The 27,700-nt window shown below is 44.7% G+C and overlaps 1 protein-coding gene across 14 annotated transcripts in view; it reads right to left on the bottom strand.

Moving 5' to 3' along the window:
* Positions 1–27,700, bottom strand: part of LOC148387834 (band 4.1-like protein 3) — a 36,446-nt gene that overhangs the window by 4,635 nt on the left and 4,111 nt on the right. For 2 of the 14 annotated variants that reach the window (XM_088395820.1, XM_088395828.1), the window contains exons 1-18: positions 27,363–27,531; positions 23,128–23,324; positions 21,638–21,796; positions 20,639–20,743; positions 20,516–20,558; positions 20,298–20,373; positions 19,998–20,216; positions 19,386–19,473; positions 6,077–6,229; positions 5,904–6,001; positions 5,581–5,756; positions 5,298–5,485; positions 4,393–4,986; positions 3,110–3,163; positions 2,548–2,583; positions 1,496–1,687; positions 1,146–1,202; positions 324–815 (exon numbers count right to left, since the gene is read on the bottom strand). In XM_088395820.1, coding sequence (XP_088251946.1) covers positions 324–815; positions 1,146–1,202; positions 1,496–1,687; positions 2,548–2,583; positions 3,110–3,163; positions 4,393–4,986; positions 5,298–5,485; positions 5,581–5,756; positions 5,904–6,001; positions 6,077–6,229; positions 19,386–19,473; positions 19,998–20,216; positions 20,298–20,373; positions 20,516–20,558; positions 20,639–20,743; positions 21,638–21,796; positions 23,128–23,313 — 2,916 coding nt within the window. In that variant the 5' untranslated portion in view covers positions 23,314–23,324; positions 27,363–27,531. Of the gene's footprint in view, positions 1–323; positions 816–1,145; positions 1,203–1,495; positions 1,688–2,547; positions 2,584–3,109; positions 3,164–4,392; positions 4,987–5,297; positions 5,486–5,580; positions 5,757–5,903; positions 6,002–6,076; positions 6,230–19,385; positions 19,474–19,997; positions 20,217–20,297; positions 20,374–20,515; positions 20,559–20,638; positions 20,744–21,637; positions 21,797–23,127; positions 23,325–27,132; positions 27,532–27,700 lie in introns of those variants that run through there. The other 12 variants (XM_088395830.1, XM_088395831.1, XM_088395824.1 and 9 more) reach the window with 11 other exon arrangements.

The raw sequence follows: 27,700 nt of genomic DNA, 5'->3' as shown, positions 1-27,700 counted from the left end.
TCTTGAAAAGTATTTTCTTTTTACTGAAATTATGACAATGAAATGCAGCGTGGCAAAAGTGTTCCCCATCCACTTGCTTTCCTCATCAGCTATGGGAGCAGCTGCTAAGCAAGGCAAGTGCAGGCGTTTTTAGCCATTAGCCCAAAATAAACACGAGCGGTCCAAAAACAAGCAAAAAAAAAAAAAAAGCGGCGGCGTGAAGGTAAACTGGCTGTTAAGGAACAGCATAGCGAGTTAGCCATGCACAGCACCGGATGTCACTCTTATTGTTAGGCCGCTGCCAGGGGGGGGGGTTAATGAGGGAATACTTTTTATACAGTTACCACTGCTAAGGGCGGGGCCTCCGAGAGCGTAATCTGAGCCACGTCGGGCTTTGACTGCTCAAAGGTCTTGGGCATCTCCTCCGTCAGCACTCTGAAGACCTCAGACTCCTCGGCTCTTGCCACCTCCGACACCCACGAGGCCATGGCCTTCTTGGGCGAGCCTTTGACTGGAGACGCGTCCTCCACCAGCGCCTCCATCTTACTCAAGAGGAGCTTTCCCACATCGTCTTTCCCTTCCGCTTCCACCTCGGCCTCCTTCAAGATGATGAGCATGCCTCTTTTGTCGGTGATAGCTTGGGACACTTCCTCTCTGACGGAACCCGGGCTCAGCCTATCCACAGACTTTTCGGACAACTGGTCGTGGGAGTCGGGGGTTTTCTCCTCGGCTGCAAAAACGTCATCGTCCATAGTGGCCGACGGGCTAATCCCCTGCGGGGGTGCTCCGTCTGCTAGGGAACTATCCGCAGTGCATTTCAGCAGATATTCTGCCGCCTGGGGAGACACTTGTCTGATTGGAAATGGTATTCGCAAGATAAACAAGACTTTTAAAGACCCACTTGGATCATATTGCATCAAGGAACAAGGATCAGAGTACATTTACTTTTGTCTGATTGAAAGCCTCTCTCTCCTACCATGTTGAGTTTTCATTACCCAGCATGCGGTGACGCTATTAAGTTCACAAGAAAATGAAGCAAGGAACAAAGCCAACGAGAAGGAAGGACAGTGGCAGCTATGCAGAAACACAATGCAAAAATACACACATGTGCAAACACTACCATGAAAAGGAAAAAAAAAAAAAAAAGACGAGGGGGAAAACCTCACCTCGGTCACTTTAGGTTCTGCCTTTGTCTCATCTCCGGCGGGCTTTTCATCTTCTTCCTGCAGAGGGAAGAAAAAAAGTGAGACAAAAATAAACACAGCTTAAAAATTCATCTGGTATCAGTGATCAGGAAGTAGCCCAGAAATAGTTTCGCAGTGACCGCAAGAAGAAATCAATGCCAACCATGGAGAAATCATGTGATCAAGCTGCTAATGGCAAAAGACTCGTTGGATATAATGTGCAGCACTCAAATTCTTTCCCATCATCATATTCTCATGTGCACCCACGTAAAATATAATGCTCCAGTCTTATTGATACTTTAAACACACGTCATTAATCAACCCGTGCTTACATCCTGCTGTTCCTCTTCCAGAGGTTCTATCATTGGCGGCTCGTCAGATCTGGGCGAGCGCGCCGGGGACGAGGAGAGCCTCCGCTCCCATTCAGTGAGGCCTGGGACGCTGGCGTCCGTCTCCAGGAAGGACCGCTTCAGCTCGCTGATGTTGGTCTGGTGCTTGACCATCTCAGCGGGGGGCTCTGTGTCCTATAGCGAGTGGCCAGGTGACCATGATAAGAGGGTTGAAGGCTGGGACGCTCTGCCATGCTTCAAGTATGCAAAGTCATCTTGCAAATGTAAAACATGAACAAAAATAGGGATGGAAATATACCCCTCCTCAAAAATAAAATGGAACTTATTGTTTACATGCTTTGTAGGCATCTCATGAGATGCAGTCAAGCCTCTGAGGTCGAATATAATTAGTAGCAACTGTCATACAAGTCTTAGAGACAAAAGTCAACCATCTAATCAATTTGGGGCATTTCAACCTCTGACCTTTTCATGAGGGGGAGAAAAAAAAATCACAACTCATTTCAAAATTCGCACGTCTTCATCTTAGAGCTTTCGATGTTGCGTGAGTTAAAAAAAAACTACCTGATGCAATAATTAAGACATGCGGTGAGTTACAAAGCACCGGCACAAAACTCCCAAATCCTGTTAGTCCTTTTTAAGACAGATGAAGTTTCATCTCTGAATACTCAGAGAAGCAACTCGAGCTGCTCGAAGAAACCCGACACACTGGACACAACAATGCTCTATCAGTACTGTTAGGATTATTTCGATTTTCTTACCAACCTCCAGCATCAGATTACTGTGCTTGACAAAAACGTTTTCCCCTTTTACTCGTCTTATGACACTACGCTGCAGGGGAGAAACAAACAGGGGCGGGTTCAGATTCTGAGAGCTTCAACAAAGCAACCGAGGACGGAAAAGCCCGGCTTCCGTTTTCCGAACAAGATGCGTCAACTAGGCTGACTTGGACGGAAGAAGACAAAATGGTGGTAGGGAAAAAAATAACTATCAGGCTTGGACACTGGCAGCAGGCAGCGAAGCGTGACGCGACGTACCTGAGTGGGCATCTCAGAGTCGTCGTCCGCATCCGACTGACAGCGAGTGAAGAAATAGTGACACGAGTAAAAAGGAGGTGAAGTGGTGGTGACAAGAAGGGGGGGGGGGGATGAAAGGCCAGCGGAGAAATGTGGCATGTGGAAATAGGTAGCAAGAAGGGTGGTAGATAAAGAGGAAGATCAGTCACGCTTTATGTAGAAGAAAAAAACGAAACAAAAAAGTGCCAACTGCCAATGTACCTTGTGTCGTGAAGTCATCAGGTCACACCGGAGAAGAAAAAAGTTCTCATCAAGTTTTTTTTTCTAGTAAGATGGATACCACGTTTTTTTTTTTTTTTACATAGTGGCACAACTGATAAGTAAAATGTACTGCATTTTTATCTTTTTCTCCTTTCAGTGTGGCCCTTTGCACTTGTGTTTTCCGACTCACACTTAGTATAACAAAGGTTTCACGTGCACAAATTGACATCAATGTAAAGTAAATAAAACGCGACATTACATCTCAGCACATGGCAGATTCATGCTTTAAAACGGCACCGTGCCTCCCCCACGACGTACAAACCTCCGTGGCAGTAATATCCCCGTCGAAGGCAAAGTCAGTTTGTTCGCTGTCGGTCTGCTTTGCCAAAGCCGCGGAAAGCATTCCGAGCGGCAAAAAAAAGGAATACAAACAGAACAACACCCCAACATTGTAAAAATGCAGTGAAACAATACACGGCTTCAGGACTTCAGCCTTGAGATAACGACAGATGGAAACAAAATGGAAATGCACGGGTTGATTTTTCGAGTCGAGACGAACGCTCCAGAGAAGGTTCGCAAAACAACAGAGAAAGAATATGAAAAGAAGAGCAAATTACAACTGCACAAATAGCAAGCAAAACAGACTCAGAGGAAGCTCAAACCTTCAGTCAGTCCACTTTGCTGGCTGAATTTCGAAGGCTCTCATCCCCATGCACATTTGACACATCTCTGCATTACATCACGCAGATCATGTGAGATCCAAGACCTTTGCTCATATCTTGGCACTGCCTACTTACACTGGAAGGGGATTAGCATTTCAATGCGGAGCAATGCAGAGAGTTGAGAATCATGGAAGCGTTCTCATGCGGTCTGGACTGAAAGGACTCATGGATAAAAGAATAATGACACCGAGACGGGTTAGGCACAAAGCTGTGTGTTTAAATGGGATTCAGCCAGGGATTAGTAAGTAAACACTCAAAGGGGACATATTATGGGGGAAAAGTGACTTTTTCATTGTGGCATACAAATCGTTGAGTCTCTGGAGTGCCTGCTCATCCGAGTATGAAATTATATAATCCGATATTTTAGACACGAGGGTTCAAGACAAAAGGCGAGCGGATTGAAGTTTTAGCGCAGATTAGCATGCTAGCGGATACAAATTCCATTGTAAATGGAGGAGTTTTGCTCGATTTTTTTTTCTTTTGAGCTGCCATCTTTCCGCAAATAGCGGCCACTTGCTTCAGTGTCACTATGGTCGTCATGGTAACAAACGACTCACTGATTTGTCAAGACTACATTGAGCTAAATAAAAAACAGTGTGCGACAATTCTTGATTATTTTGACAATCAGATATGAATTACAACTCTTGAAATACTTTTTTTCCAAATGTGAAAACGCATAATATGTCTCCTTTAGCGAGAGTGTCTACTATCTTTCTTATCAAGCCAATCAAATGTGAAACGGTGATGATGATGATGAGCGAGTGTGAGGTTCTGAAAGTAGGACAGACACTGGGACAAGACAAGTCTCCAGGTCGGCTCTGGACTGGCGAAACAGCAGAGCGCCTTACGGGACGGGCGTTAAAGGGGTTCAACTCTTACACACCTCCTCTTCCTCTGAACTGTCATAGTCATGGTAGCCCTGGGCTATGCAGGTGGTCAGCGAGGCTGCCTTGGGCTCCAGGTAGCAGAGGCACAGCGCCAGGGGGAAGGAGAGGGTGAGGGCGTAGGGCACGGAGAAGGAGGTGGACAGCAGAAAGAAGAAGATGAAGAGGAAGCAGGGGATGAGCGACGGCGACTTGATGGGCACAAAGTTCTGAGCGCACTCAGGCAGGAAGCGCATCTCCGACAGGTCGGGGAAGCTGAGGTAGCCGTCCTCGTCCAGGACGGCCGACAGGTCGGGCAGGTGCAGGGAGAAGGAGAAGAGCGTGCCGCCGCCGCCGCGCGCACCGCCGCTTTGCTCCAGCCGCCGCTTGCGGGCCGACAGCAGCAGCGCCCGCTCCGCCAGCAGGGCCGCTTGGCGATCCGAGCGGGCCTGCTGGCGGCGGCGGCCGGCACCGTCCTTGACCGGGCTCACAGAGGAGGCCCGCTTGCGCGCGGTTTCCCTGCGCCGCCGCCGCACTTTTGTCGATGACACGGGGGATGAAGGGAGTGAGAGCTCAGAGCCGAGGGCGCTGGCGGTGAAGGCACAGGGGGAGCGCTAATGGAGGGACGGACGGGCGGGATGCGTGCATGTGCAAAGTGTATGAATGCCGATGGGGAAAGGAGGCCAATACGCATGGGCACGCATGAGAAAAAGTGTGGGGTTAAAAGGAAGGACAGGAGGAAAAAGCAAATTAGTCAAGCACAAAGAAGATGAAAAGCAAAGTCTAAACTAGAAGCAAGTGATTTCTTTTCATCAGCCATAAGGAAATTCCAAAACTAAAACCGATTTCAAAGTTGTACAATATAAAACGAGCGCAGTCTCCAAAAAGGTATTTGTCTTCGGGCACCTGCTTAACGGTCGTTTACCTTTGCTTCTTGTCTGACCGCCGTCGGGGTGCCGGCGTCGGCGGTCGTGTCCGCGCGGGCATCCTCCCGCTCTGCCTTCTCTTCCTCCGCCTTCTTTTCGGTGGTCACCGTGGTGATAATGTCTCCCCTGGCGTTGGCGGCGCTGTCGCTGTCCCTCATCAGAGTGTCGTGGTTCTCTGTGATGGGCGCTGGAAAACGCAGAAAGACCGATGAGATCTGCAGGGGAGCCGGCGCTCGTTTCTGGACGTTGAACAATGCGGGGGGGGGGGGGGGGGGACCTTACCTCCGTCCAAGCTGCGTGACATGTTGTAACGTTTGCTGGCGGAGCGCTCGAAGAAGGGGGCCGGTCGAATGATCTGCGAGCTGGCCCTGCGAGTTTGCGCCTGTGTCCTGCCACTGTAGCGGAACTTGGAGCCCAGGGTGAGGAACTTCTTTGGGGGCGCCTCGGGGGACACAAGCCTGTTAAATGTGACACATGTGCATGTTACATGTTAATTGTTTTGTTTTACCTCCTATACACGGATAAAATAATTTTGGACACCTGTCCATTAAACATACATGAACCAAACATGGAAATCAATCCATGACTTTTCTTGCAAGTCTCACCTGAAGAAGGTGTGATGTTCAACGCAGACCTTCCACAGCCGCTTGGCAGCACGGTGGTTGGGAAGCTTGAAGCCGATGGTGCTTTCAAACTGCTCAAACTTGAGAGCCAAAACGAATGATCAGATCGGCTAAAACAAGCACAAAGTTTCTTATTAACAAAATTAGACGTTTACCTCGCCGGGCCGGATTTTGATGTAGAAGTTGTTCCTCTTGTAGGAGATCTTGAGGATTTTGGGCCAGGCAAAGCGGTTGATGCGCAGCCTGTCCCTGTAGATGAGGAGACCACTGGCACACACTCCTAACATGATCTCCACACCCTCCGAATCCTGGGAACAAACACACCGGAGGATGATCAAGTGACCCCAATACAGCACCGTTTATAGGACAGCACTGACTGTTATCGGGATGAAGCAGGCAGGTGGCGAGTGGAATCAAGCAAATGGTCCTGCTACCTCAAAGTAGGACTGGAGGGGTGCCTTAAGCAAGAATGGCGGGTGACATTATGCTCTCAGGTGGAAGCCATTTTGCTAGGGGGAAAGCCCATCCAAAGCGGGAAGTCTTACTGGGATATTGAAAAGTGTGTTCAACCACATGCACATGTGGAACGCGCACACACGCACGCACACACACACAATAAGCAGCCGCTTACCTCACCCGGCGCACGAGCCAAGCCTTGATAGAGACGCCCTACCAACTTTGCGTTCAGTGAGAGAAGAGACAAAACAGGGAGGCCGGTCTGATATGCTGGATAACGTTTTAGCATTTATCAACAGGAGAATGAATACTGGACTGGACTTTGAGCAATGACGCTCGCTCAGTCTTATCGAGCCGACGTTATCTCCGACCATCATCTGATAACACTACGCGAATGCAATAACTTTTCCAACGTTTGTTCTTGACGGGTGATAACAGATTCATGGCTGATTGACATCTTAAAGATGCCAACTCGGCCTCTGGCAAGCCAAAGGAGATGTGGTGAAATGATGAGTCAGCAGTGCAGCGACGGTGGTGGTGGTGCAAGTGAGGCATCGCAGTGGCAGGCATGACTGCTAATAGTGTGCGTCAAATGGATTTGTTTCAAGTTGCTTTTAATTAATCATTCACTCAAGACAGATAAAGACTTTCCTCAAATCAACGACTCATCAGAACAATGAAGGATCAAACTCTAAAGTAAGTTAGGGAGTGAGCGTTGTCACAATTAGCCAGTAGCTGTAATTGACCCCACCCGCCAAAAAAAGGTTTCCAATTTCCCGTAGATGCGACAAACTGGGATTAAAGAAGCATTTTTAGCTCTAACCCTAGCCCTAACCCTAACCCTAGGTTTGAAAGCCTAGTTACAAACCCTAAACTTAGAAACCCTAAAAGGAGTCTTGCTATCGCTAATTAAGGTTTCAAACCAAGGTTAGGGTTTCGAACTAGGTTTTAAAGCCTGGGTTAGAGTTTCCAACAAGGGTTTCTAACTACTTTTAGAGTTTCTAAGATTATGGTTTGTAACTAGGCTTTCAAAGTTAGGGTTAGGGTTAGAGCTAGGGTTAGGGTTAGAGCTAGGGTTTCCAAGGAGTCTTGCTATCGCTAATTAAGGTTTCAAACTAGGATCAGGGTTTCCGACTAGGCTTTCAAACCAAGGTCAGGGTTCTGAACTAGGTTTTAAAGCTAGGGTTAGGCTTTCCAACGAGAGTTTCCAACTACTTTTAGGGTTTCTTAGATTAGAGTTTGTAACTAGGCTTTCAAAGCTAGAGTTAGGGTTAGGGTTTCCAAGGAGTCTTGCTATCGCTAATTAAGGTTTCAAACTAGGGTCAGGGTGTCCGACTAGGCTTTCAAACCAAGGTCAGGGTTCTGAACTAGGTTTTAAAGCTAGGGTTAGGCTTTCCAACGAGAGTTTCCAACTACTTTTAGGGTTTCTTAGATTAGAGTTTGTAACTAGGCTTTCAAAGCTAGAGTTAGGGTTAGGGTTTCCAAAGCTAGAGTTAGGGTTAGGGTTAGGGTTTCCAAGGAGTCTTGCTATCGCTAATTAAGGTTTCAAACTAGGGTCAGGGTGTCCGACTAGGCTTTCAAACCAAGGTCAGGGTTCTGAACTAGGTTTTAAAGCTAGGGTTAGGCTTTCCAACGAGAGTTTCCAACTACTTTTAGGGTTTCTTAGATTAGAGTTTGTAACTAGGCTTTCAAAGCTAGAGTTAGGGTTTCCAAGGAGTCTTGCTATCGCTAATTAAGGTTTCAAACTAGGGTCAGGGTGTCCGACTAAGCTTTCAAACCAAGGTCAGGGTTCTGAAGTAGGTTTTAAAGCTAGGGTTAGGCTTTCCAACGAGAGTTTCCAACTACTTTTAGGGTTTCTTAGATTAGAGTTTGTAACTAGGCTTTCAAAGCTAGAGTTAGGGTTAGGGTTAGGGTTTCCAAAGCTAGAGTTAGGGTTAGGGTTAGGGTTTCCAAGGAGTCTTGCTATCGCTAATTAAGGTTTCAAACTAGGGTCAGGGTGTCCGACTAGGCTTTCAAACCAAGGTCAGGGTTCTGAACTAGGTTTTAAAGCTAGGGTTAGGCTTTCCAACGAGAGTTTCCAACTACTTTTAGGGTTTCTTAGATTAGAGTTTGTAACTAGGCTTTCAAAGCTAGAGTTAGGGTTAGGGTTAGGGTTTCCAAAGCTAGAGTTAGGGTTAGGGTTTCCAAGGAGTCTTGCTATCGCTAATTAAGGTTTCAAACTAGGGTCAGGGTGTCCGACTAGGCTTTCAAACCAAGGTCAGGGTTCTGAACTAGGTTTTAAAGCTAGGGTTAGGCTTTCCAACGAGAGTTTCCAACTACTTTTAGGGTTTCTTAGATTAGAGTTTGTAACTGGGCTTTCAAAGCTAGAGTTAGGGTTAGGGTTTCCAAGGAGTCTTGCTATCGCTAATTAAGGTTTCAAACTAGGGTCAGGGTGTCCGACTAGGCTTTCAAACCAAGGTCAGGGTTCTGAACTAGGTTTTAAAGCTAGGGTTAGGCTTTCCAACGAGAGTTTCCAACTACTTTTAGGGTTTCTTAGATTAGAGTTTGTAACTAGGCTTTCAAAGCTAGAGTTAGGGTTAGGGTTAGGGTTTCCAAGGAGTCTTGCTATCGCTAATTAAGGTTTCAAACTAGGGTCAGGGTGTCCGACTAGGCTTTCAAACCAAGGTCAGGGTTCTGAACTAGGTTTTAAAGGTAGGGTTAGGCTTTCCAACGAGAGTTTCCAACTACTTTTAGGGTTTCTTAGATTAGAGTTTGTAACTAGGCTTTCAAAGCTAGAGTTAGGGTTAGGGTTTCCAAAGCTAGAGTTAGGGTTAGGGTTTCCAAGGAGTCTTGCTATCGCTAATTAAGGTTTCAAACTAGGGTCAGGGTGTCCGACTAGGCTTTCAAACCAAGGCCAGGGTTCTGAACTAGGTTTTAAAGCTAGGGTTAGGCTTTCCAACGAGAGTTTCCAACTACTTTTAGGGTTTCTTAGATTAGAGTTTGTAACTAGGCTTTCAAAGCTAGGGTTAGGGTTAGGGTTAGGGTTTCCAAGGAGTCTTGCTATCGCTAATTAAGGTTTCAAACTAGGGTCAGGGTGTCCGACTAGGCTTTCAAACCAAGGTCAGGGTTCTGAACTAGGTTTTAAAGCTAGGGTTAGGCTTTCCAACGAGAGTTTCCAACTACTTTTAGGGTTTCTTAGATTAGAGTTTGTAACTAGGCTTTCAAAGCTAGAGTTAGGGTTAGGGTTAGGGTTAGGGTTTCCAAAGCTAGAGTTAGGGTTAGGGTTAGGGTTTCCAAGGAGTCTTGCTATCGCTAATTAAGGTTTCAAACTAGGGTCAGGGTGTCCGACTAGGCTTTCAAACCAAGGTCAGGGTTCTGAACTAGGTTTTAAAGCTAGGGTTAGGCTTTCCAACGAGAGTTTCCAACTACTTTTAGGGTTTCTTAGATTAGAGTTTGTAACTAGGCTTTCAAAGCTAGAGTTAGGGTTAGGGTTAGGGTTTCCAAAGCTAGAGTTAGGGTTAGGGTTAGGGTTTCCAAGGAGTCTTGCTATCGCTAATTAAGGTTTCAAACTAGGGTCAGGGTGTCCGACTAGGCTTTCAAACCAAGGTCAGGGTTCTGAACTAGGTTTTAAAGCTAGGGTTAGGCTTTCCAACGAGAGTTTCCAACTACTTTTAGGGTTTCTTAGATTAGAGTTTGTAACTAGGCTTTCAAAGCTAGAGTTAGGGTTAGGGTTAGGGTTTCCAAAGCTAGAGTTAGGGTTAGGGTTAGGGTTTCCAAGGAGTCTTGCTATCGCTAATTAAGGTTTCAAACTAGGGTCAGGGTGTCCGACTAGGCTTTCAAACCAAGGTCAGGGTTCTGAACTAGGTTTTAAAGCTAGGGTTAGGCTTTCCAACGAGAGTTTCCAACTACTTTTAAGGTTTCTTAGATTAGAGTTTGTAACTAGGCTTTCAAAGCTAGAGTTAGGGTTAGGGTTAGGGTTTCCAAGGAGTCTTGCTATCGCTAATTAAGGTTTCAAACTAGGGTCAGGGTGTCCGACTAGGCTTTCAAACCAAGGTCAGGGTTCTGAACTAGGTTTTAAAGCTAGGGTTAGGCTTTCCAACGAGAGTTTCCAACTACTTTTAGGGTTTCTTAGATTAGAGTTTGTAACTAGGCTTTCAAAGCTAGAGTTAGGGTTAGGGTTAGGGTTTCCAAGGAGTCTTGCTATCGCTAATTAAGGTTTCAAACTAGGGTCAGGGTGTCCGACTAGGCTTTCAAACCAAGGTCAGGGTTCTGAACTAGGTTTTAAAGCTAGGGTTAGGCTTTCCAACGAGAGTTTCCAACTACTTTTAGGGTTTCTTAGATTAGAGTTTGTAACTAGGCTTTCAAAGCTAGAGTTAGGGTTAGGGTTAGGGTTTCCAAGGAGTCTTGCTATCGCTAATTAAGGTTTCAAACTAGGGTCAGGGTGTCCGACTAGGCTTTCAAACCAAGGTCAGGGTTCTGAACTAGGTTTTAAAGCTAGGGTTAGGCTTTCCAACGAGAGTTTCCAACTACTTTTAGGGTTTCTTAGATTAGAGTTTGTAACTAGGCTTTCAAAGCTAGAGTTAGGGTTAGGGTTAGGGTTTCCAAAGCTAGAGTTAGGGTTAGGGTTTCCAAGGAGTCTTGCTATCGCTAATTAAGGTTTCAAACTAGGGTCAGGGTGTCCGACTAGGCTTTCAAACCATGGTCAGGGTTCTGAACTAGGTTTTAAAGCTAGGGTTAGGCTTTCCAACGAGAGTTTCCAACTACTTTTAGGGTTTCTTAGATTAGAGTTTGTAACTAGGCTTTCAAAGCTAGAGTTAGGGTTAGGGTTAGGGTTTCCAAAGCTAGAGTTAGGGTTAGGGTTAGGGTTTCCAAGGAGTCTTGCTATCGCTAATTAAGGTTTCAAACTAGGGTCAGGGTGTCCGACTAGGCTTTCAAACCAAGGTCAGGGTTCTGAACTAGGTTTTAAAGCTAGGGTTAGGCTTTCCAACGAGAGTTTCCAACTACTTTTAGGGTTTCTTAGATTAGAGTTTGTAACTAGGCTTTCAAAGCTAGAGTTAGGGTTAGGGTTAGGGTTTCCAAAGCTAGAGTTAGGGTTAGGGTTAGGGTTTCCAAGGAGTCTTGCTATCGCTAATTAAGGTTTCAAACTAGGGTCAGGGTGTCCGACTAGGCTTTCAAACCAAGGTCAGGGTTCTGAACTAGGTTTTAAAGCTAGGGTTAGGCTTTCCAACGAGAGTTTCCAACTACTTTTAGGGTTTCTTAGATTAGAGTTTGTAACTAGGCTTTCAAAGCTAGAGTTAGGGTTAGGGTTAGGGTTTCCAAGGAGTCTTGCTATCGCTAATTAAGGTTTCAAACTAGGGTCAGGGTGTCCGACTAGGCTTTCAAACCAAGGTCAGGGTTCTGAACTAGGTTTTAAAGCTAGGGTTAGGCTTTCCAACGAGAGTTTCCAACTACTTTTAGGGTTTCTTAGATTAGAGTTTGTAACTAGGCTTTCAAAGCTAGAGTTAGGGTTAGGGTTAGGGTTTCCAAAGCTAGAGTTAGGGTTAGGGTTAGGGTTTCCAAGGAGTCTTGCTATCTCTAATTAAGGTTTCAAACTAGGGTCAGGGTGTCCGACTAGGCTTTCAAACCAAGGTCAGGGTTCTGAACTAGGTTTTAAAGCTAGGGTTAGGCTTTCCAACGAGAGTTTCCAACTACTTTTAGGGTTTCTTAGATTAGAGTTTGTAACTGGGCTTTCAAAGCTAGAGTTAGGGTTAGGGTTAGGGTTTCCAAGGAGTCTTGCTATCGCTAATTAAGGTTTCAAACTAGGGTCAGGGTGTCCGACTAGGCTTTCAAACCAAGGTCAGGGTTCTGAACTAGGTTTTAAAGCTAGGGTTAGGCTTTCCAACGAGAGTTTCCAACTACTTTTAGGGTTTCTTAGATTAGAGTTTGTAACTAGGCTTTCAAAGCTAGAGTTAGGGTTAGGGTTTCCAAGGAGTCTTGCTATCGCTAATTAAGGTTTCAAACTAGGGTCAGGGTGTCCGACTAGGCTTTCAAACCAAGGTCAGGGTTCTGAACTAGGTTTTAAAGGTAGGGTTAGGCTTTCCAACGAGAGTTTCCAACTACTTTTAGGGTTTCTTAGATTAGAGTTTGTAACTAGGCTTTCAAAGCTAGAGTTAGGGTTAGGGTTTCCAAAGCTAGAGTTAGGGTTAGGGTTTCCAAGGAGTCTTGCTATCGCTAATTAAGGTTTCAAACTAGGGTCAGGGTGTCCGACTAGGCTTTCAAACCAAGGTCAGGGTTCTGAACTAGGTTTTAAAGCTAGGGTTAGGCTTTCCAACGAGAGTTTCCAACTACTTTTAGGGTTTCTTAGATTAGAGTTTGTAACTAGGCTTTCAAAGCTAGGGTTAGGGTTAGGGTTAGGGTTTCCAAGGAGTCTTGCTATCGCTAATTAAGGTTTCAAACTAGGGTCAGGGTGTCCGACTAGGCTTTCAAACCAAGGTCAGGGTTCTGAACTAGGTTTTAAAGCTAGGGTTAGGCTTTCCAACGAGAGTTTCCAACTACTTTTAGGGTTTCTTAGATTAGAGTTTGTAACTAGGCTTTCAAAGCTAGAGTTAGGGTTAGGGTTAGGGTTAGGGTTTCCAAAGCTAGAGTTAGGGTTAGGGTTAGGGTTTCCAAGGAGTCTTGCTATCGCTAATTAAGGTTTCAAACTAGGGTCAGGGTGTCCGACTAGGCTTTCAAACCAAGGTCAGGGTTCTGAACTAGGTTTTAAAGCAAGGGTTAGGCTTTCCAACGAGAGTTTCCAACTACTTTTAGGGTTTCTTAGATTAGAGTTTGTAACTAGGCTTTCAAAGCTAGAGTTAGGGTTAGGGTTAGGGTTTCCAAAGCTAGAGTTAGGGTTAGGGTTAGGGTTTCCAAGGAGTCTTGCTATCGCTAATTAAGGTTTCAAACTAGGGTCAGGGTGTCCGACTAGGCTTTCAAACCAAGGTCAGGGTTCTGAACTAGGTTTTAAAGCTAGGGTTAGGCTTTCCAACGAGAGTTTCCAACTACTTTTAGGGTTTCTTAGATTAGAGTTTGTAACTAGGCTTTCAAAGCTAGAGTTAGGGTTAGGGTTAGGGTTTCCAAAGCTAGAGTTAGGGTTAGGGTTTCCAAGGAGTCTTGCTATCGCTAATTAAGGTTTCAAACTAGGGTCAGGGTGTCCGACTAGGCTTTCAAACCAAGGTCAGGGTTCTGAACTAGGTTTTAAAGCTAGGGTTAGGCTTTCCAACGAGAGTTTCCAACTACTTTTAAGGTTTCTTAGATTAGAGTTTGTAACTAGGCTTTCAAAGCTAGAGTTAGGGTTAGGGTTAGGGTTTCCAAGGAGTCTTGCTATCGCTAATTAAGGTTTCAAACTAGGGTCAGGGTGTCTGACTAGGCTTTCAAACCAAGGTCAGGGTTCTGAACTAGGTTTTAAAGCTAGGGTTAGGCTTTCCAACGAGAGTTTCCAACTACTTTTAGGGTTTCTTAGATTAGAGTTTGTAACTAGGCTTTCAAAGCTAGAGTTAGGGTTAGGGTTAGGGTTTCCAAGGAGTCTTGCTATCGCTAATTAAGGTTTCAAACTAGGGTCAGGGTGTCCGACTAGGCTTTCAAACCAAGGTCAGGGTTCTGAACTAGGTTTTAAAGCTAGGGTTAGGCTTTCCAACGAGAGTTTCCAACTACTTTTAGGGTTTCTTAGATTAGAGTTTGTAACTAGGCTTTCAAAGCTAGAGTTAGGGTTAGGGTTAGGGTTTCCAAAGCTAGAGTTAGGGTTAGGGTTAGGGTTTCCAAGGAGTCTTGCTATCGCTAATTAAGGTTTCAAACTAGGGTCAGGGTGTCCGACTAGGCTTTCAAACCAAGGTCAGGGTTCTGAACTAGGTTTTAAAGCTAGGGTTAGGCTTTCCAACGAGAGTTTCCAACTACTTTTAGGGTTTCTTAGATTAGAGTTTGTAACTAGGCTTTCAAAGCTAGAGTTAGGGTTAGGGTTAGGGTTTCCAAAGCTAGAGTTAGGGTTAGGGTTAGGGTTTCCAAGGAGTCTTGCTATCGCTAATTAAGGTTTCAAACTAGGGTCAGGGTGTCCGACTAGGCTTTCAAACCAAGGTCAGGGTTCTGAACTAGGTTTTAAAGCTAGGGTTAGGCTTTCCAACGAGAGTTTCCAACTACTTTTAGGGTTTCTTAGATTAGAGTTTGTAACTAGGCTTTCAAAGCTAGAGTTAGGGTTAGGGTTAGGGTTTCCAAAGCTAGAGTTAGGGTTAGGGTTAGGGTTTCCAAGGAGTCTTGCTATCGCTAATTAAGGTTTCAAACTAGGGTCAGGGTGTCCGACTAGGCTTTCAAACCAAGGTCAGGGTTCTGAACTAGGTTTTAAAGCTAGGGTTAGGCTTTCCAACGAGAGTTTCCAACTATTTTTAGGGTTTCTTAGATTAGAGTTTGTAACTGGGCTTTCAAAGCTAGAGTTAGGGTTAGGGTTTCCAAGGAGTCTTGCTATCGCTAATTAAGGTTTCAAACTAGGGTCAGGGTGTCCGACTAGGCTTTCAAACCAAGGTCAGGGTTCTGAACTAGGTTTTAAAGCTAGGGTTAGGCTTTCCAACGAGAGTTTCCAACTACTTTTAGGGTTTCTTAGATTAGAGTTTGTAACTAGGCTTTCAAAGCTAGAGTTAGGGTTAGGGTTTCCAAGGAGTCTTGCTATCGCTAATTAAGGTTTCAAACTAGGGTCAGGGTGTCCGACTAGGCTTTCAAACCAAGGTCAGGGTTCTGAACTAGGTTTTAAAGCTAGGGTTAGGCTTTCCAACGAGAGTTTCCAACTACTTTTAGGGTTTCTTAGATTAGAGTTTGTAACTAGGCTTTCAAAGCTAGAGTTAGGGTTAGGGTTAGGGTTTCCAAAGCTAGAGTTAGGGTTAGGGTTTCCAAGGAGTCTTGCTATCGCTAATTAAGGTTTCAAACTAGGGTCAGGGTGTCCGACTAGGCTTTCAAACCAAGGTCAGGGTTCTGAACTAGGTTTTAAAGCTAGGGTTAGGCTTTCCAACGAGAGTTTCCAACTACTTTTAGGGTTTCTTAGATTAGAGTTTGTAACTAGGCTTTCAAAGCTAGAGTTAGGGTTAGGGTTAGGGTTTCCAAAGCTAGAGTTAGGGTTAGGGTTAGGGTTTCCAAGGAGTCTTGCTATCGCTAATTAAGGTTTCAAACTAGGGTCAGGGTGTCCGACTAGGCTTTCAAACCAAGGTCAGGGTTCTGAACTAGGTTTTAAAGCTAGGGTTAGGCTTTCCAACGAGAGTTTCCAACTACTTTTAGGGTTTCTTAGATTAGAGTTTGTAACTAGGCTTTCAAAGCTAGAGTTAGGGTTAGGGTTAGGGTTTCCAAAGCTAGAGTTAGGGTTAGGGTTAGGGTTTCCAAGGAGTCTTGCTATCGCTAATTAAGGTTTCAAACTAGGGTCAGGGTGTCCGACTAGGCTTTCAAACCAAGGTCAGGGTTCTGAACTAGGTTTTAAAGCTAGGGTTAGGCTTTCCAACGAGAGTTTCCAACTACTTTTAGGGTTTCTTAGATTAGAGTTTGTAACTAGGCTTTCAAAGCTAGAGTTAGGGTTAGGGTTAGGGTTTCCAAGGAGTCTTGCTATCGCTAATTAAGGTTTCAAACTAGGGTCAGGGTGTCCGACTAGGCTTTCAAACCAAGGTCAGGGTTCTGAACTAGGTTTTAAAGCTAGGGTTAGGCTTTCCAACGAGAGTTTCCAACTACTTTTAGGGTTTCTTAGATTAGAGTTTGTAACTAGGCTTTCAAAGCTAGAGTTAGGGTTAGGGTTAGGGTTTCCAAAGCTAGAGTTAGGGTTAGGGTTAGGGTTTCCAAGGAGTCTTGCTATCGCTAATTAAGGTTTCAAACTAGGGTCAGGGTGTCCGACTAGGCTTTCAAACCAAGGTCAGGGTTCTGAACTAGGTTTTAAAGCTAGGGTTAGGCTTTCCAACGAGAGTTTCCAACTACTTTTAGGGTTTCTTAGATTAGAGTTTGTAACTAGGCTTTCAAAGCTAGAGTTAGGGTTAGGGTTAGGGTTTCCAAGGAGTCTTGCTATCGCTAATTAAGGTTTCAAACTAGGGTCAGGGTGTCCGACTAGGCTTTCAAACCAAGGTCAGGGTTCTGAACTAGGTTTTAAAGCTAGGGTTAGGCTTTCCAACGAGAGTTTCCAACTACTTTTAGGGTTTCTTAGATTAGAGTTTGTAACTAGGCTTTCAAAGCTAGAGTTAGGGTTAGGGTTAGGGTTTCCAAAGATAGAGTTAGGGTTAGGGTTAGGGTTTCCAAGGAGTCTTGCTATCGCTAATTAAGGTTTCAAACTAGGGTCAGGGTGTCCGACTAGGCTTTCAAACCAAGGTCAGGGTTCTGAACTAGGTTTTAAAGCTAGGGTTAGGCTTTCCAACGAGAGTTTCCAACTACTTTTAGGGTTTCTTAGATTAGAGTTTGTAACTGGGCTTTCAAAGCTAGAGTTAGGGTTAGGGTTAGGGTTTCCAAGGAGTCTTGCTATCGCTAATTAAGGTTTCAAACTAGGGTCAGGGTGTCCAACTAGGCTTTCAAACCAAGGTCAGGGTTCTGAACTAGGTTTTAAAGCTAGGGTTAGGCTTTCCAACGAGAGTTTCCAACTACTTTTAGGGTTTCTTAGATTAGAGTTTGTAACTAGGCTTTCAAAGCTAGAGTTAGGGTTAGGGTTAGGGTTTCCAAAGCTAGAGTTAGGGTTAGGGTTTCCAAGGAGTCTTGCTATCGCTAATTAAGGTTTCAAACTAGGGTCAGGGTGTCCGACTAGGCTTTCAAACCAAGGTCAGGGTTCTGAACTAGGTTTTAAAGCTAGGGTTAGGCTTTCCAACGAGAGTTTCCAACTACTTTTAGGGTTTCTTAGATTAGAGTTTGTAACTAGGCTTTCAAAGCTAGAGTTAGGGTTAGGGTTAGGGTTTCCAAAGCTAGAGTTAGGGTTAGGGTTAGGGTTTCCAAGGAGTCTTGCTATCGCTAATTAAGGTTTCAAACTAGGGTCAGGGTGTCCGACTAGGCTTTCAAACCAAGGTCAGGGTTCTGAACTAGGTTTTAAAGCTAGGGTTAGGCTTTCCAACGAGAGTTTCCAACTACTTTTAGGGTTTCTTAGATTAGAGTTTGTAACTAGGCTTTCAAAGCTAGGGTTAGGGTTAGGGTTAGGGTTAGGGTTTCCAAGGAGTCTTGCTATCGCTAATTAAGGTTTCAAACTAGGGTCAGGGTGTCCGACTAGGCTTTCAAACCAAGGTCAGGGTTCTGAACTAGGTTTTAAAGCTAGGGTTAGGCTTTCCAACGAGAGTTTCCAACTACTTTTAGGGTTTCTTAGATTAGAGTTTGTAACTAGGCTTTCAAAGCTAGAGTTAGGGTTAGGGTTAGGGTTTCCAAGGAGTCTTGCTATCGCTAATTAAGGTTTCAAACTAGGGTCAGGGTGTCCGACTAGGCTTTCAAACCAAGGTCAGGGTTCTGAACTAGGTTTTAAAGCTAGGGTTAGGCTTTCCAACGAGAGTTTCCAACTACTTTTAGGGTTTCTTAGATTAGAGTTTGTAACTAGGCTTTCAAAGCTAGAGTTAGGGTTAGGGTTAGGGTTAGGGTTTCCAAGGAGTCTTGCTATCGCTAATTAAGGTTTCAAACTAGGGTCAGGGTGTCCGACTAGGCTTTCAAACCAAGGTCAGGGTTCTGAACTAGGTTTTAAAGCTGGGGTTAGGCTTTCCAACGAGAGTTTCCAACTACTTTTAGGGTTTCTTAAATTAGAGTTTGTAACTAGGCTTTCAAAGCTAGAGTTAGGGTTAGGGTTAGGGTTTCCAAGGAGTCTTGCTATCGCTAATTAAGGTTTCAAACTAGGGTCAGGGTGTCCGACTAGGCTTTCAAACCAAGGTCAGGGTTCTGAACTAGGTTTTAAAGCTAGGGTTAGGCTTTCCAACGAGAGTTTCCAACTACTTTTAGGGTTTCTTAGATTAGAGTTTGTAACTAGGCTTTCAAAGCTAGAGTTAGGGTTAGGGTTAGGGTTTCCAAGGAGTCTTGCTATCGCTAATTAAGGTTTCAAACTAGGGTCAGGGTGTCCGACTAGGCTTTCAAACCAAGGTCAGGGTTCTGAACTAGGTTTTAAAGCTAGGGTTAGGCTTTCCAACGAGAGTTTCCAACTACTTTTAGGGTTTCTTAGATTAGAGTTTGTAACTAGGCTTTCAAAGCTAGTGTTAGGGTTAGGGTTTCCAAGGAGTCTTGCTATCGCTAATTAAGGTTTCAAACTAGGGTCAGGGTGTCCGACTAGGCTTTCAAACCAAGGTCAGGGTTCTGAACTAGGTTTTAAAGCTAGGGTTAGGCTTTCCAACGAGAGTTTCCAACTACTTTTAGGGTTTCTTAGATTAGAGTTTGTAACTAGGCTTTCAAAGCTAGAGTTAGGGTTAGGGTTAGGGTTTCCAAAGCTAGAGTTAGGGTTAGGGTTAGGGTTTCCAAGGAGTCTTGCTATCGCTAATTAAGGTTTCAAACTAGGGTCAGGGTTTCCGACTAGGCTTTCAAACCAAGGTCAGGGTTCTGAACTAGGTTTTAAAGCTAGGGTTAGGCTTTCCAACGAGAGTTTCCAACTACTTTTAAGGTTTCTTAGATTAGAGTTTGTAACTAGGCTTTCAAAGCTAGAGTTAGGGTTAGGGTTTCCAAGGAGTCTTGCTATCGCTAATTAAGGTTTCAAACTAGGGTTAGGGTTTCCGACTAGGGTTTTAAACCAAGGTTCGGGTTTCGAACTAGGTTTTAAAGCTAGGGTTAGGATTTCCAACGAGGGTTTCCAACTACTTTTAGGGTTTCTAAGATTAGGGTTTGTAACCAGGCTTTCAAAGCTAGGGTTAGGGTTAGTGTTAGGTTTAGGTTTATAAGGTTATCTTGCTACACATTCCCCAAAGGGTTAGAGTTAGGGTTTTGTTGTGTCACTTCAACATAGTTCCTTGGCCCCAATATGCCACAAGCCTTAGGCAAAGCTCACTTTTTCTATCAGACTAGGCCTATGTGCACAATGACAAAGCAAGCAGAAGAATAGAATTGAAGCCTTCTTCTAACCTTGGCATGGTGGAGATCCACACCGTACATGGACAGCTTCTTTGCATTTTCCAGGAAATGCATTTCCGCTTCAGCCGGAGTCATCCCCCTGATTGAACGACAAACAGGAACATTGAAGAAAAGGACTGCGGAAAGCAGAGAACACTGGAGAATTCAATCAATTTCAACAGAAAGCAAACCTAATTCAGTTGCCAGGCATAAAATCCAAAGCAAATCAATTTCCTCTTGTTGCGTTTGTGGATGTTTTCAGCTGAATGTCCACCAAGCAGCTGTGAGCGCATTCCATTTTTAGCAACAACGGCCTTTAGCCTCATACTGCCTGCTACTGTGCTGCGTCGCTGCGCCCTCAACCGCATCAAATCACTCCCGAATCGTTGCGATGCAGAGAGAATATGACGCTCAGACGCACAACAGATGGCCCCCACCCTCCATTTGTGGAAAGTCACAAATCCAATTTCTGGGAACATGTGTTGCCTTCCAGAGCAGCATCATAAAAGATGCTAACAAATACATCATCACTTAAAATGTTCCTTTACTGGATTAAAAAAACGGTGGAGTCTCTGAAGATGTGCGATTGGTCATTTAAGCGGGCACTACTTGAGTGTCACCTACTTATAAGTCTTGTGGAGCTCCATGACTTTCTCCTCCAGCTCTTTGGTCTGGTTGGGTGCGAAGCGTAGCTCGCTGATGTAGTCGCTGCCCAGCTCCTCGGGATCGTAGTCGCCCAGCTCCGACTGTACGGTGTACGAGCCCAGAACGGTGTGGGTGGCGAAGGAACAGGGGAGGCGACCAGAAACCACGTCATCTCTGAGCTGCAGGCACAGGTAGTACCTAAAAGAGTGGGGAGAAAACCATTAGAAAAACTTAAGATGTCAAAGAAAAGAGCAAAAAAAAAAAAAAAAGCCAACAGACCTTGTGATATCCTCGGTCAGTTGGGAGGGGTCTGGAGGGTAGAACTTCACATTAAAAGCAAAGTTCCAGGGACCAGCTGAGAAGAAGAAAGAAGTTTGGATAGATTTTATCAAGCAGTTTTTAGTTTTGGTCTGCTTGCCCCCAGGATAGGAACATGAGCAGTCTTCTTATTTGCAGTGTAGCCATTAGAAAAACATCTTAAGTCAAAAGACACATACTCCTGATCTGCTTTTTCAGGTCCTTAGTAGGATCCAGCCAATTCTGTCAAGACGAGAGAAAAAAAATCATCATCTTTTTGTAAGCAAACCAACACATGGTCTTGACATTAATTGTCACAATACCTTCTGTTGCTCCACATCTCTGTAAGTAATCCCAAAGTAGTCCTTCTCTAACAGATTGAGGTGATCGCAGACTTTGTCAAAGAGAACTTGACCTTTGACCCGCTTCTGTGAGGAGTCAACAAACATGTAGCTGACTGATCAGTATACACCATACAGTGTTTAATATTCCAATGCCATCAACCAGGACAATTTATGCGAGTTAAATGAGTGAAAAAAAGGGGAGGTCACACGCGTGGAGGCGTGTAACCCCCCCCCCCCCTTTTTTGTTTGTTGATCTATTATAGTTGTCAGTTGAGCTATTCGCTTAGCAGGACTCGCACTTGTAACCACATTGAGTGCATAGCTCTCCTGAGAACTGTGCAGCGTTCCTGTGTGATTATGCAAGAGCCACAAGGACAATTGGTAGGAGACTTAATCCCGCCAGGATGTCTCTGAGGGTATTAGCGGAGTCTTGTCAGACTAATGCAGCGTGCTGTTGGTGCTGTGACAGCACCGCTCAACACTTTTAACCCGAATTGCACCGGCATGGCCTTCGCACACAAACAAGAGGGCTTTTCAAGCTCCAGTTCTATTCATATTTTCCTGGCCACTACAAGATTTTAAGTCATTCCGGAATAATCTTACCGTAATGTTAATAAGGCCATATCGTGGAAAAATATCTTGTGTGAAATGAAACAAATCTTGTGACAATGCATCTAGGAGCATGCTGCAAGTAATGATGTCACCAACATATTGCAACAAAAACATATTATTTAGAAGACTACAGTAATAACAATGTCACAAGATGGCAGTAAGTAACTGTGCAGCATTTTTGATGACGGCTTTACAATTTTCATCTGTACAACGTAATAAAATGATCAAGGTTACAAGATGGTGGATCATGTCTGTGAAGATGTCCTGGTGATGGCAAGCAAGTTTGGAAAGCATTTAACCATGTTTAGGGTAGGTAAGATAAGCTACTCCTCTTCACTTTGTATTGGAGACAAAGCTCTCACTCACCTCCACATTCAGGGTGTAGTCAGAACCATCCAATAGTGTCACTTTGCATTGCATGATCTTCACCTTCTTCACTCCTTTTAAAGGAGACCTGGACAGACGACTGGTGGATGACTGGCGGGACTCTTGGTCTTCCTCTGGCGTATCCTGATGAGTGAATATCTGATGAATATTAATGACATTACCTTTACAGTACACACACAAAAATCAAATTTCTACCAAATGAACAAACTGTGGATAATACTTGGTTTTTTTAACGTGCACAGAGGGGAAAAAAATGTGTGTGTGAGCATAATATCCAAATGTGTGTTATTCAAGAAATTACGGTATGCATTTGGCTGGATGAATGATCTATAAAAAAATATTCGGAGACCACAGAGACCATGCAACTTCCCCTTCCCTAACACTTCATGTAGACATGTTAAACAAAAGCACCAGTTCTGTCACATGTCTGCAAGACAAAAATAGAACCACCGCTTCTCCAAATGAGTTCCTGTCCCTACTGGATAATCAAACATTATTCACAGACGGTTTCAATTACAGGTAGGGGTCGCAACGTCTGGCTCCATTACAGAAAACTACCAAGGCCCAAACACTAAGTATAACTAAAAACATAAAAAAGTTGTTGAAGTTTATGTAACCATTATGAGATTACGATGATTCATATTCCAACCATGAAAAGAACCCTTCCGTAATTCTGTCCTGGCAGCAAAAGCCACATTCTAGCTTGGGTCAGTGACTTTGCACGCAAACACATAGCAGTTCCACTTTTTTTTGCATCCAGCTCTTAAAATTGGGACACTGACCAAAAGATCTCAAGCGGTCATCATTCTTGCATTTTGGCTCAAACTTCAGCCAAGTTATGACGCACACAGAAAAATGGACAGCTGCATCCTCATACCAAACGCCGTTACCAGGAGTGTGCATTTCAGTTTGGCAGAAGATTTGTTTTGGGATTGACGATAAAATAAAAGCTTCAAACCAGCTGCGTTGTGTGAACGAAAAAATAAATAAATGCAGATGATGACCACACATTTGCAGCTCGTAAAGACAAAGAGGTGGAAATTCTACAGAAGCTTTAATATACATTTTCTTTTTATTTTTGATAAGTTGTGCAATGTCATGTCTGTTGCAGGATAAAACATTTGAGTTCTCCTTATAGAAAAACAAATTGAATTGTTCTGTACGCTAATATTTGGGTTGCTAGGTAGAATTGCTTGATGGAGGCACGTGGGTGTGTTGGGAATCCGAACGACCGTGGAATGTATAGCAGGTGGTTTGTCGATAAGGAGGCGCCACTAGAGAAGTCCAAACTCTGTTAAAAAGCGAATGCTGTGACTAAAAAGTCCAAGTCATCATTTTACCAATGGAACGTGAACTCATTCCCACTTTGTCATGTGTTCCTTTGCTGCAGGCTCAGAATGATCACTTTTCCACACAAAGGCACAGTTGTCTCAGGCTGAGCTCGATATGATACAAGTGGACAAGCTGACCTGTTCTTTCCTGGCCGGCGTGCTGTGCCCCACGGCGGCGGGAAGCTGCTCCAGCTGGTTCTGAGGTGAGGCGGGTTCAGCAGCTTTTGGGTTCTCCTTGGGAGCCGCTACGCTCTCCTCTTGCTGCTGCTGCTGCTGCTGCTGCTGCTGCTTGGCCTCAGAGTCTGCGCCTGATTCGGTTGTCATGGTAAATTACGCTGGAGCGGAAGAAGGGGAGGGATGAGTCAGCTTAAGGAGCGCCGTGCACAGCTCGGTAAACCTAACAGACATTCACCAGAGTGAGATAAGCAAAAATTTTAAGGTGAGGCTGTGGAATGAATAGTTGATATAAACAACCCATGTTCAGTAGAGTTATGGGTTTGATTTTAATTTATTATTTCTGCTCGTGTTGCCTGTATTGACTAAAAAAAATGAGATGAGGACATTTTGTGGCTTTCACAAAGCCAGTTGCATTGAAGGGGAACAAAGTGAAAGAAAACCAAGGCCACGCTACATCCTGCAGATTCTAATCTGAGCTAATGAGAGAAAACGTACGACGGTGTGTTTTGCAGCTCGACAGATAGTATTTGGTGCTCAGGGGGGCCCCACTGGTCTGAACTACCCGGAGGGTGTACTTGAGAGATCAGAGGGCATGTGTGCAAGATTTGTGAGTGTCTGCTACTGTGGGGTTGCTAGCGGTGAACGATTGCCATTCTGCAGCCACCCTTCTCCTCCTCCCTTCGCCTCTATTTATAGGGCTCTGTTTACCCGGCCGGGGTAGCGAGGATGTCGGGGACACCGCGGTGATCAACAAAGGCACCACTGTGGTCTGAGGTGTTCCCCCAAAAAATGCTTTGCAACAAAGATTAAACTGAAAGGATAAAGATACTACAAACTAGAACTAAAAGCAGCCCATTCCTACTTTTGTATGGTAACGACACCACCATATGTTTTAATGCTACAGGCATGAGACCTTCACATTTCAGGCTTCTATCACATGTAACACGATTATAATAAGAATGGGATACCACACTCTTATGATACTCTATATGCTACATCAAAAAAAATCATTGTTCAAAGAATAATGAAGAGGCCAAACACATCTCAACAGTAGCTAGCGACACTGGCCAGGCAGACTCTAATCTTCCAAAACTTCCAGAATATAAACGACAGTCAACACAATGTCAACGCAAGGTAAAAAAAAATGGACCTGAGGTGTTGAAATGAATGGCGCTGATTTAAAAGCGGCAGTAAATTCCACCTCGGGCATTGATAGCAATTCTGAAATTGCTTTTTTGCTGAGTGGAGATAACTTTGGTCACTCCAAACGTGCTGATCAGGTTGCTTTTAAACACCCACATGATGTAACTTTGCAAAAAGTCAGTAACGGAATATGATTTACAAGCTTTTGCAGCAGGAAGTGATCAAGTCACACGATCCAAAAGAAGGCGCAGCTAACCTTTGCCTCCTATGGGCATCTCGGCATGATGAGGAAGAATACATTCAGTCACGCGACAACAAAGCACACAAGTCGTCTTGTGCGTGGACTGCCACGGGCATTATGCATAAAAGAAAGATGCATTCACTGCCCACGACTCATTTCATGATGGTATAAAAAGAGCGAGCCGATCCAAGTCAATAACGACAAAAGTCACTGGAGTCTAAGCATGGACAAGGCACTTACAGAAATTGCTTGATTCAACAGCCAAAAGTGCGTTGAACTCGAAGCTCTGCCTTTATCGCATTTAGAATTCCAGCATGTTCAGACTCCGCCATCAATGTTATCAACAAATACTGGAAGTAACACTTGTACGGCAAATGTTCCTCTTAAGAGTACGTTTTGTGCCATAAAATAAGCGATGGTTGATTTTCTTTGATCGCCGACCCTAATTAAAATGACAATTACAGTGAATGGGGTATATTACATCGATGTCACTGAGCGCCTCAGTGCTGACTGGATGGCTGGCAATCTCATTCTGAAAGGTTCATTTGAGATCATCACGCATATATGCAGAGGATGAGCAGCGGCCATCTGCGCCGGGTGCCATTAGCCGGACTGCAACACAGCTGGGCTGCTCGCACCCAACCCCCCGACCCGCTTACGCTAGCAAGCACCCCTGGAGGCGTGCTGAATTGACATCGCCGGCGTTTTTCTGACACGTCACGCCGGCCGTATGGGAAGCCGGCCCCTCCCGACACGGGCTGCTGACAGCTGCCGCGCACAATCCCAGCCGCTGTAACAGGAAACCATGTTGCTGGGTCTGGACGTTTGGATTAAGAGCTTCCAGATCCCTAAAGTGCTTTTAAGTGGCCTGAATTGCAAACAGAAGGAGGGCTGCACTATTGATTTGTTTGGTCCAAAACAACCTGTTTTCTCATCTGTAATCATGTGATTAGCACAGGACAAGCTTCATTTATAGCCATTTGTTGTCTTTTTACACTGAATTTAAGGTATTCAACTATTCTTGATCTTGAATTGTGACTCAAATTAATGATAATCATTCTCTCAGGAAATAATGGGATTAAAAAAAATATATATATATATATGCCATGCTTGACCTTGATTGACTGCAGAAGTACAAAATGACCACAAGGATAACAATTAGGATTAGACATGCGTACTGGCAGGCAAATTCAAAAGTTTGGAGGCATTTTGTTTTTAATTGTACAACCTTGGGGGCATAAACTGATTGCGCTTCTTTTCCAAGTGGACATGTGGAAAACATTCCCCGGCTACGCTTTCACATCTCACTGCTGAGTGCGATGTGTCGTACCGGCCTTAACCATTCCAGATATCCAAACAACCAGGGATCTGTTTTCGTCTTCAGGGTCTTCTGCCAGGAGACTCAGTCTGGCTGCTCTCAATCCAAGCGAGAGCCATATTTCACGTATGGAAAGTACAAGGTCATCCAACAGGCCGTAACCCCCCCCCCCTTTTTTTTTTGCAAGCACACTCAACAAAATTCCATAAAAAATTCAGCCAAGTCAGCAAAAGGACTCTTGCGGCTGTTTCACCAACCTTCCGTTGGTCTTATTTTAGTGACACCTAAACTATAAAATGGAAACTACAAGGTGACCCACTATGAACATACACACAATGCAAGCTAACTTTGGTCACAGCATCACAGCACGTCTCCACCTGCTGATCTGATCTGGATTGTTTCTCCACCAAGGCGGTTTTGTTAGGTCAGCTATGCAACATTATTACGATTGTATGCTTGAAAATCCCTCGTAACACCGCTGTGACAATCATCTCTTTACCAGTCCACAGCAGAAAGTATCAACACAAGTAACGCAACACTTAAATCAAAGAGCATTGAAAAGTGGGACCAGTCTTTACAACGAAAACAAAAACATTCAGTGCTAAATTCAACTGCTTGGTGAAAAAGCTTGTTTACTGTGCCTTGCGATGAAACTGTTTCTTAAAAATGTAAGAAGAGCCAAAGTGTTTCCTGGGGGGGAGATGAGACATGAGTTACACATAATAAAAACAAAAACCCAGAGTGATGGCTCATTTTTCTAAAAACTCTCAAAGTCTGACATCGACTCAAAAATCTGAGGATGTGAGGAGTTAATCAGTAATATCAGGCCAAATTTGAGCACACCATTGCTATTCGTGGAAAGTTGACACGAAATGGGAATAGCTACACAGACATGCAGTTATTAAGCAGATGAATGGACAACAAGGCCCATAATGTTGAACAACAGCATAGTGTGCGTCTCAACCGGCACCCAGCCTATGGAGCTCAGCAACTGGAGGGATGCGAGGATGCTTCACAAGCAGCCACACCGAGTGAGTGTCACCCTGACCACGCCTACCCGCAGTGCAGATCATAAACTGCTCCACAATGTGTGCCTTCCTGGCCGACGATAACCTAACAAATTCCAACCTACCTCGCGACTGCTCTGCGCCGAGCCACAACCGGAGGCGTCATTTTGAATCAAAGTTTGCACTCGAGAGTTGTTTTCGTTTCACTTTTTTCCCCCTTTTGCCTCGAGGCTGATACATCAAGCAAGCTAGCTCACCTTTTAAATTGTAGCCTCGTAGCTTTAGCCACACGTCAACTTTAGCCTCTCGGGCTAACGTTTAGGTAGCACAGATGAGTTATTTGAACGTAGCTATCCCAATATAAACATCACCGTGTGTCACCTACGCACGTTCCCAATCCTGAAAGAGGCGCCTCTGACGTGATGATGATCTCCCCTCCTATTTACCGTGACGTTACATACAAAGGTGACAAAACTGTTTTCATTACCAGAACCAAAGACGTTGCTCGCTGGGCTGTTTACGCGGGTTGCATGCGTCGTGCGTGGGCTCGTGTTGCCTGACAGCACCGTCGCTCTACCGCCGTTCGTTCCCTCTCCCTCCCTCTGCACTCCGCCCTCCCTCCGCGCCGCGCCGTCCGTGCCGACGAGTGAAGAATTGTGGGAAATCGAGGCGCGCGTACGCAGACACTGGCGTTGCGTGCGCGTGCGCGCACGTACGGGGCAATTAATGCAGGCTGATATTTTTTTTATACGAAATGATGCAGCACGGTGACGTCATCAAGTCCCCTTCTACCAACTGTGCGTTGAGTGGGTGCACCAAAATAGG

Source organism: Syngnathus floridae, chromosome 14 (genome assembly GCF_059516105.1).
Source record: "Syngnathus floridae isolate MCC-2025c chromosome 14, RoL_Sflo_1.0, whole genome shotgun sequence".
Classification (NCBI taxonomy): Eukaryota; Metazoa; Chordata; class Actinopteri; order Syngnathiformes; family Syngnathidae; genus Syngnathus; species Syngnathus floridae.
Note: the sequence above shows the minus strand (reverse complement) of the source record. Positions and strands in the feature narration are given on the sequence as shown.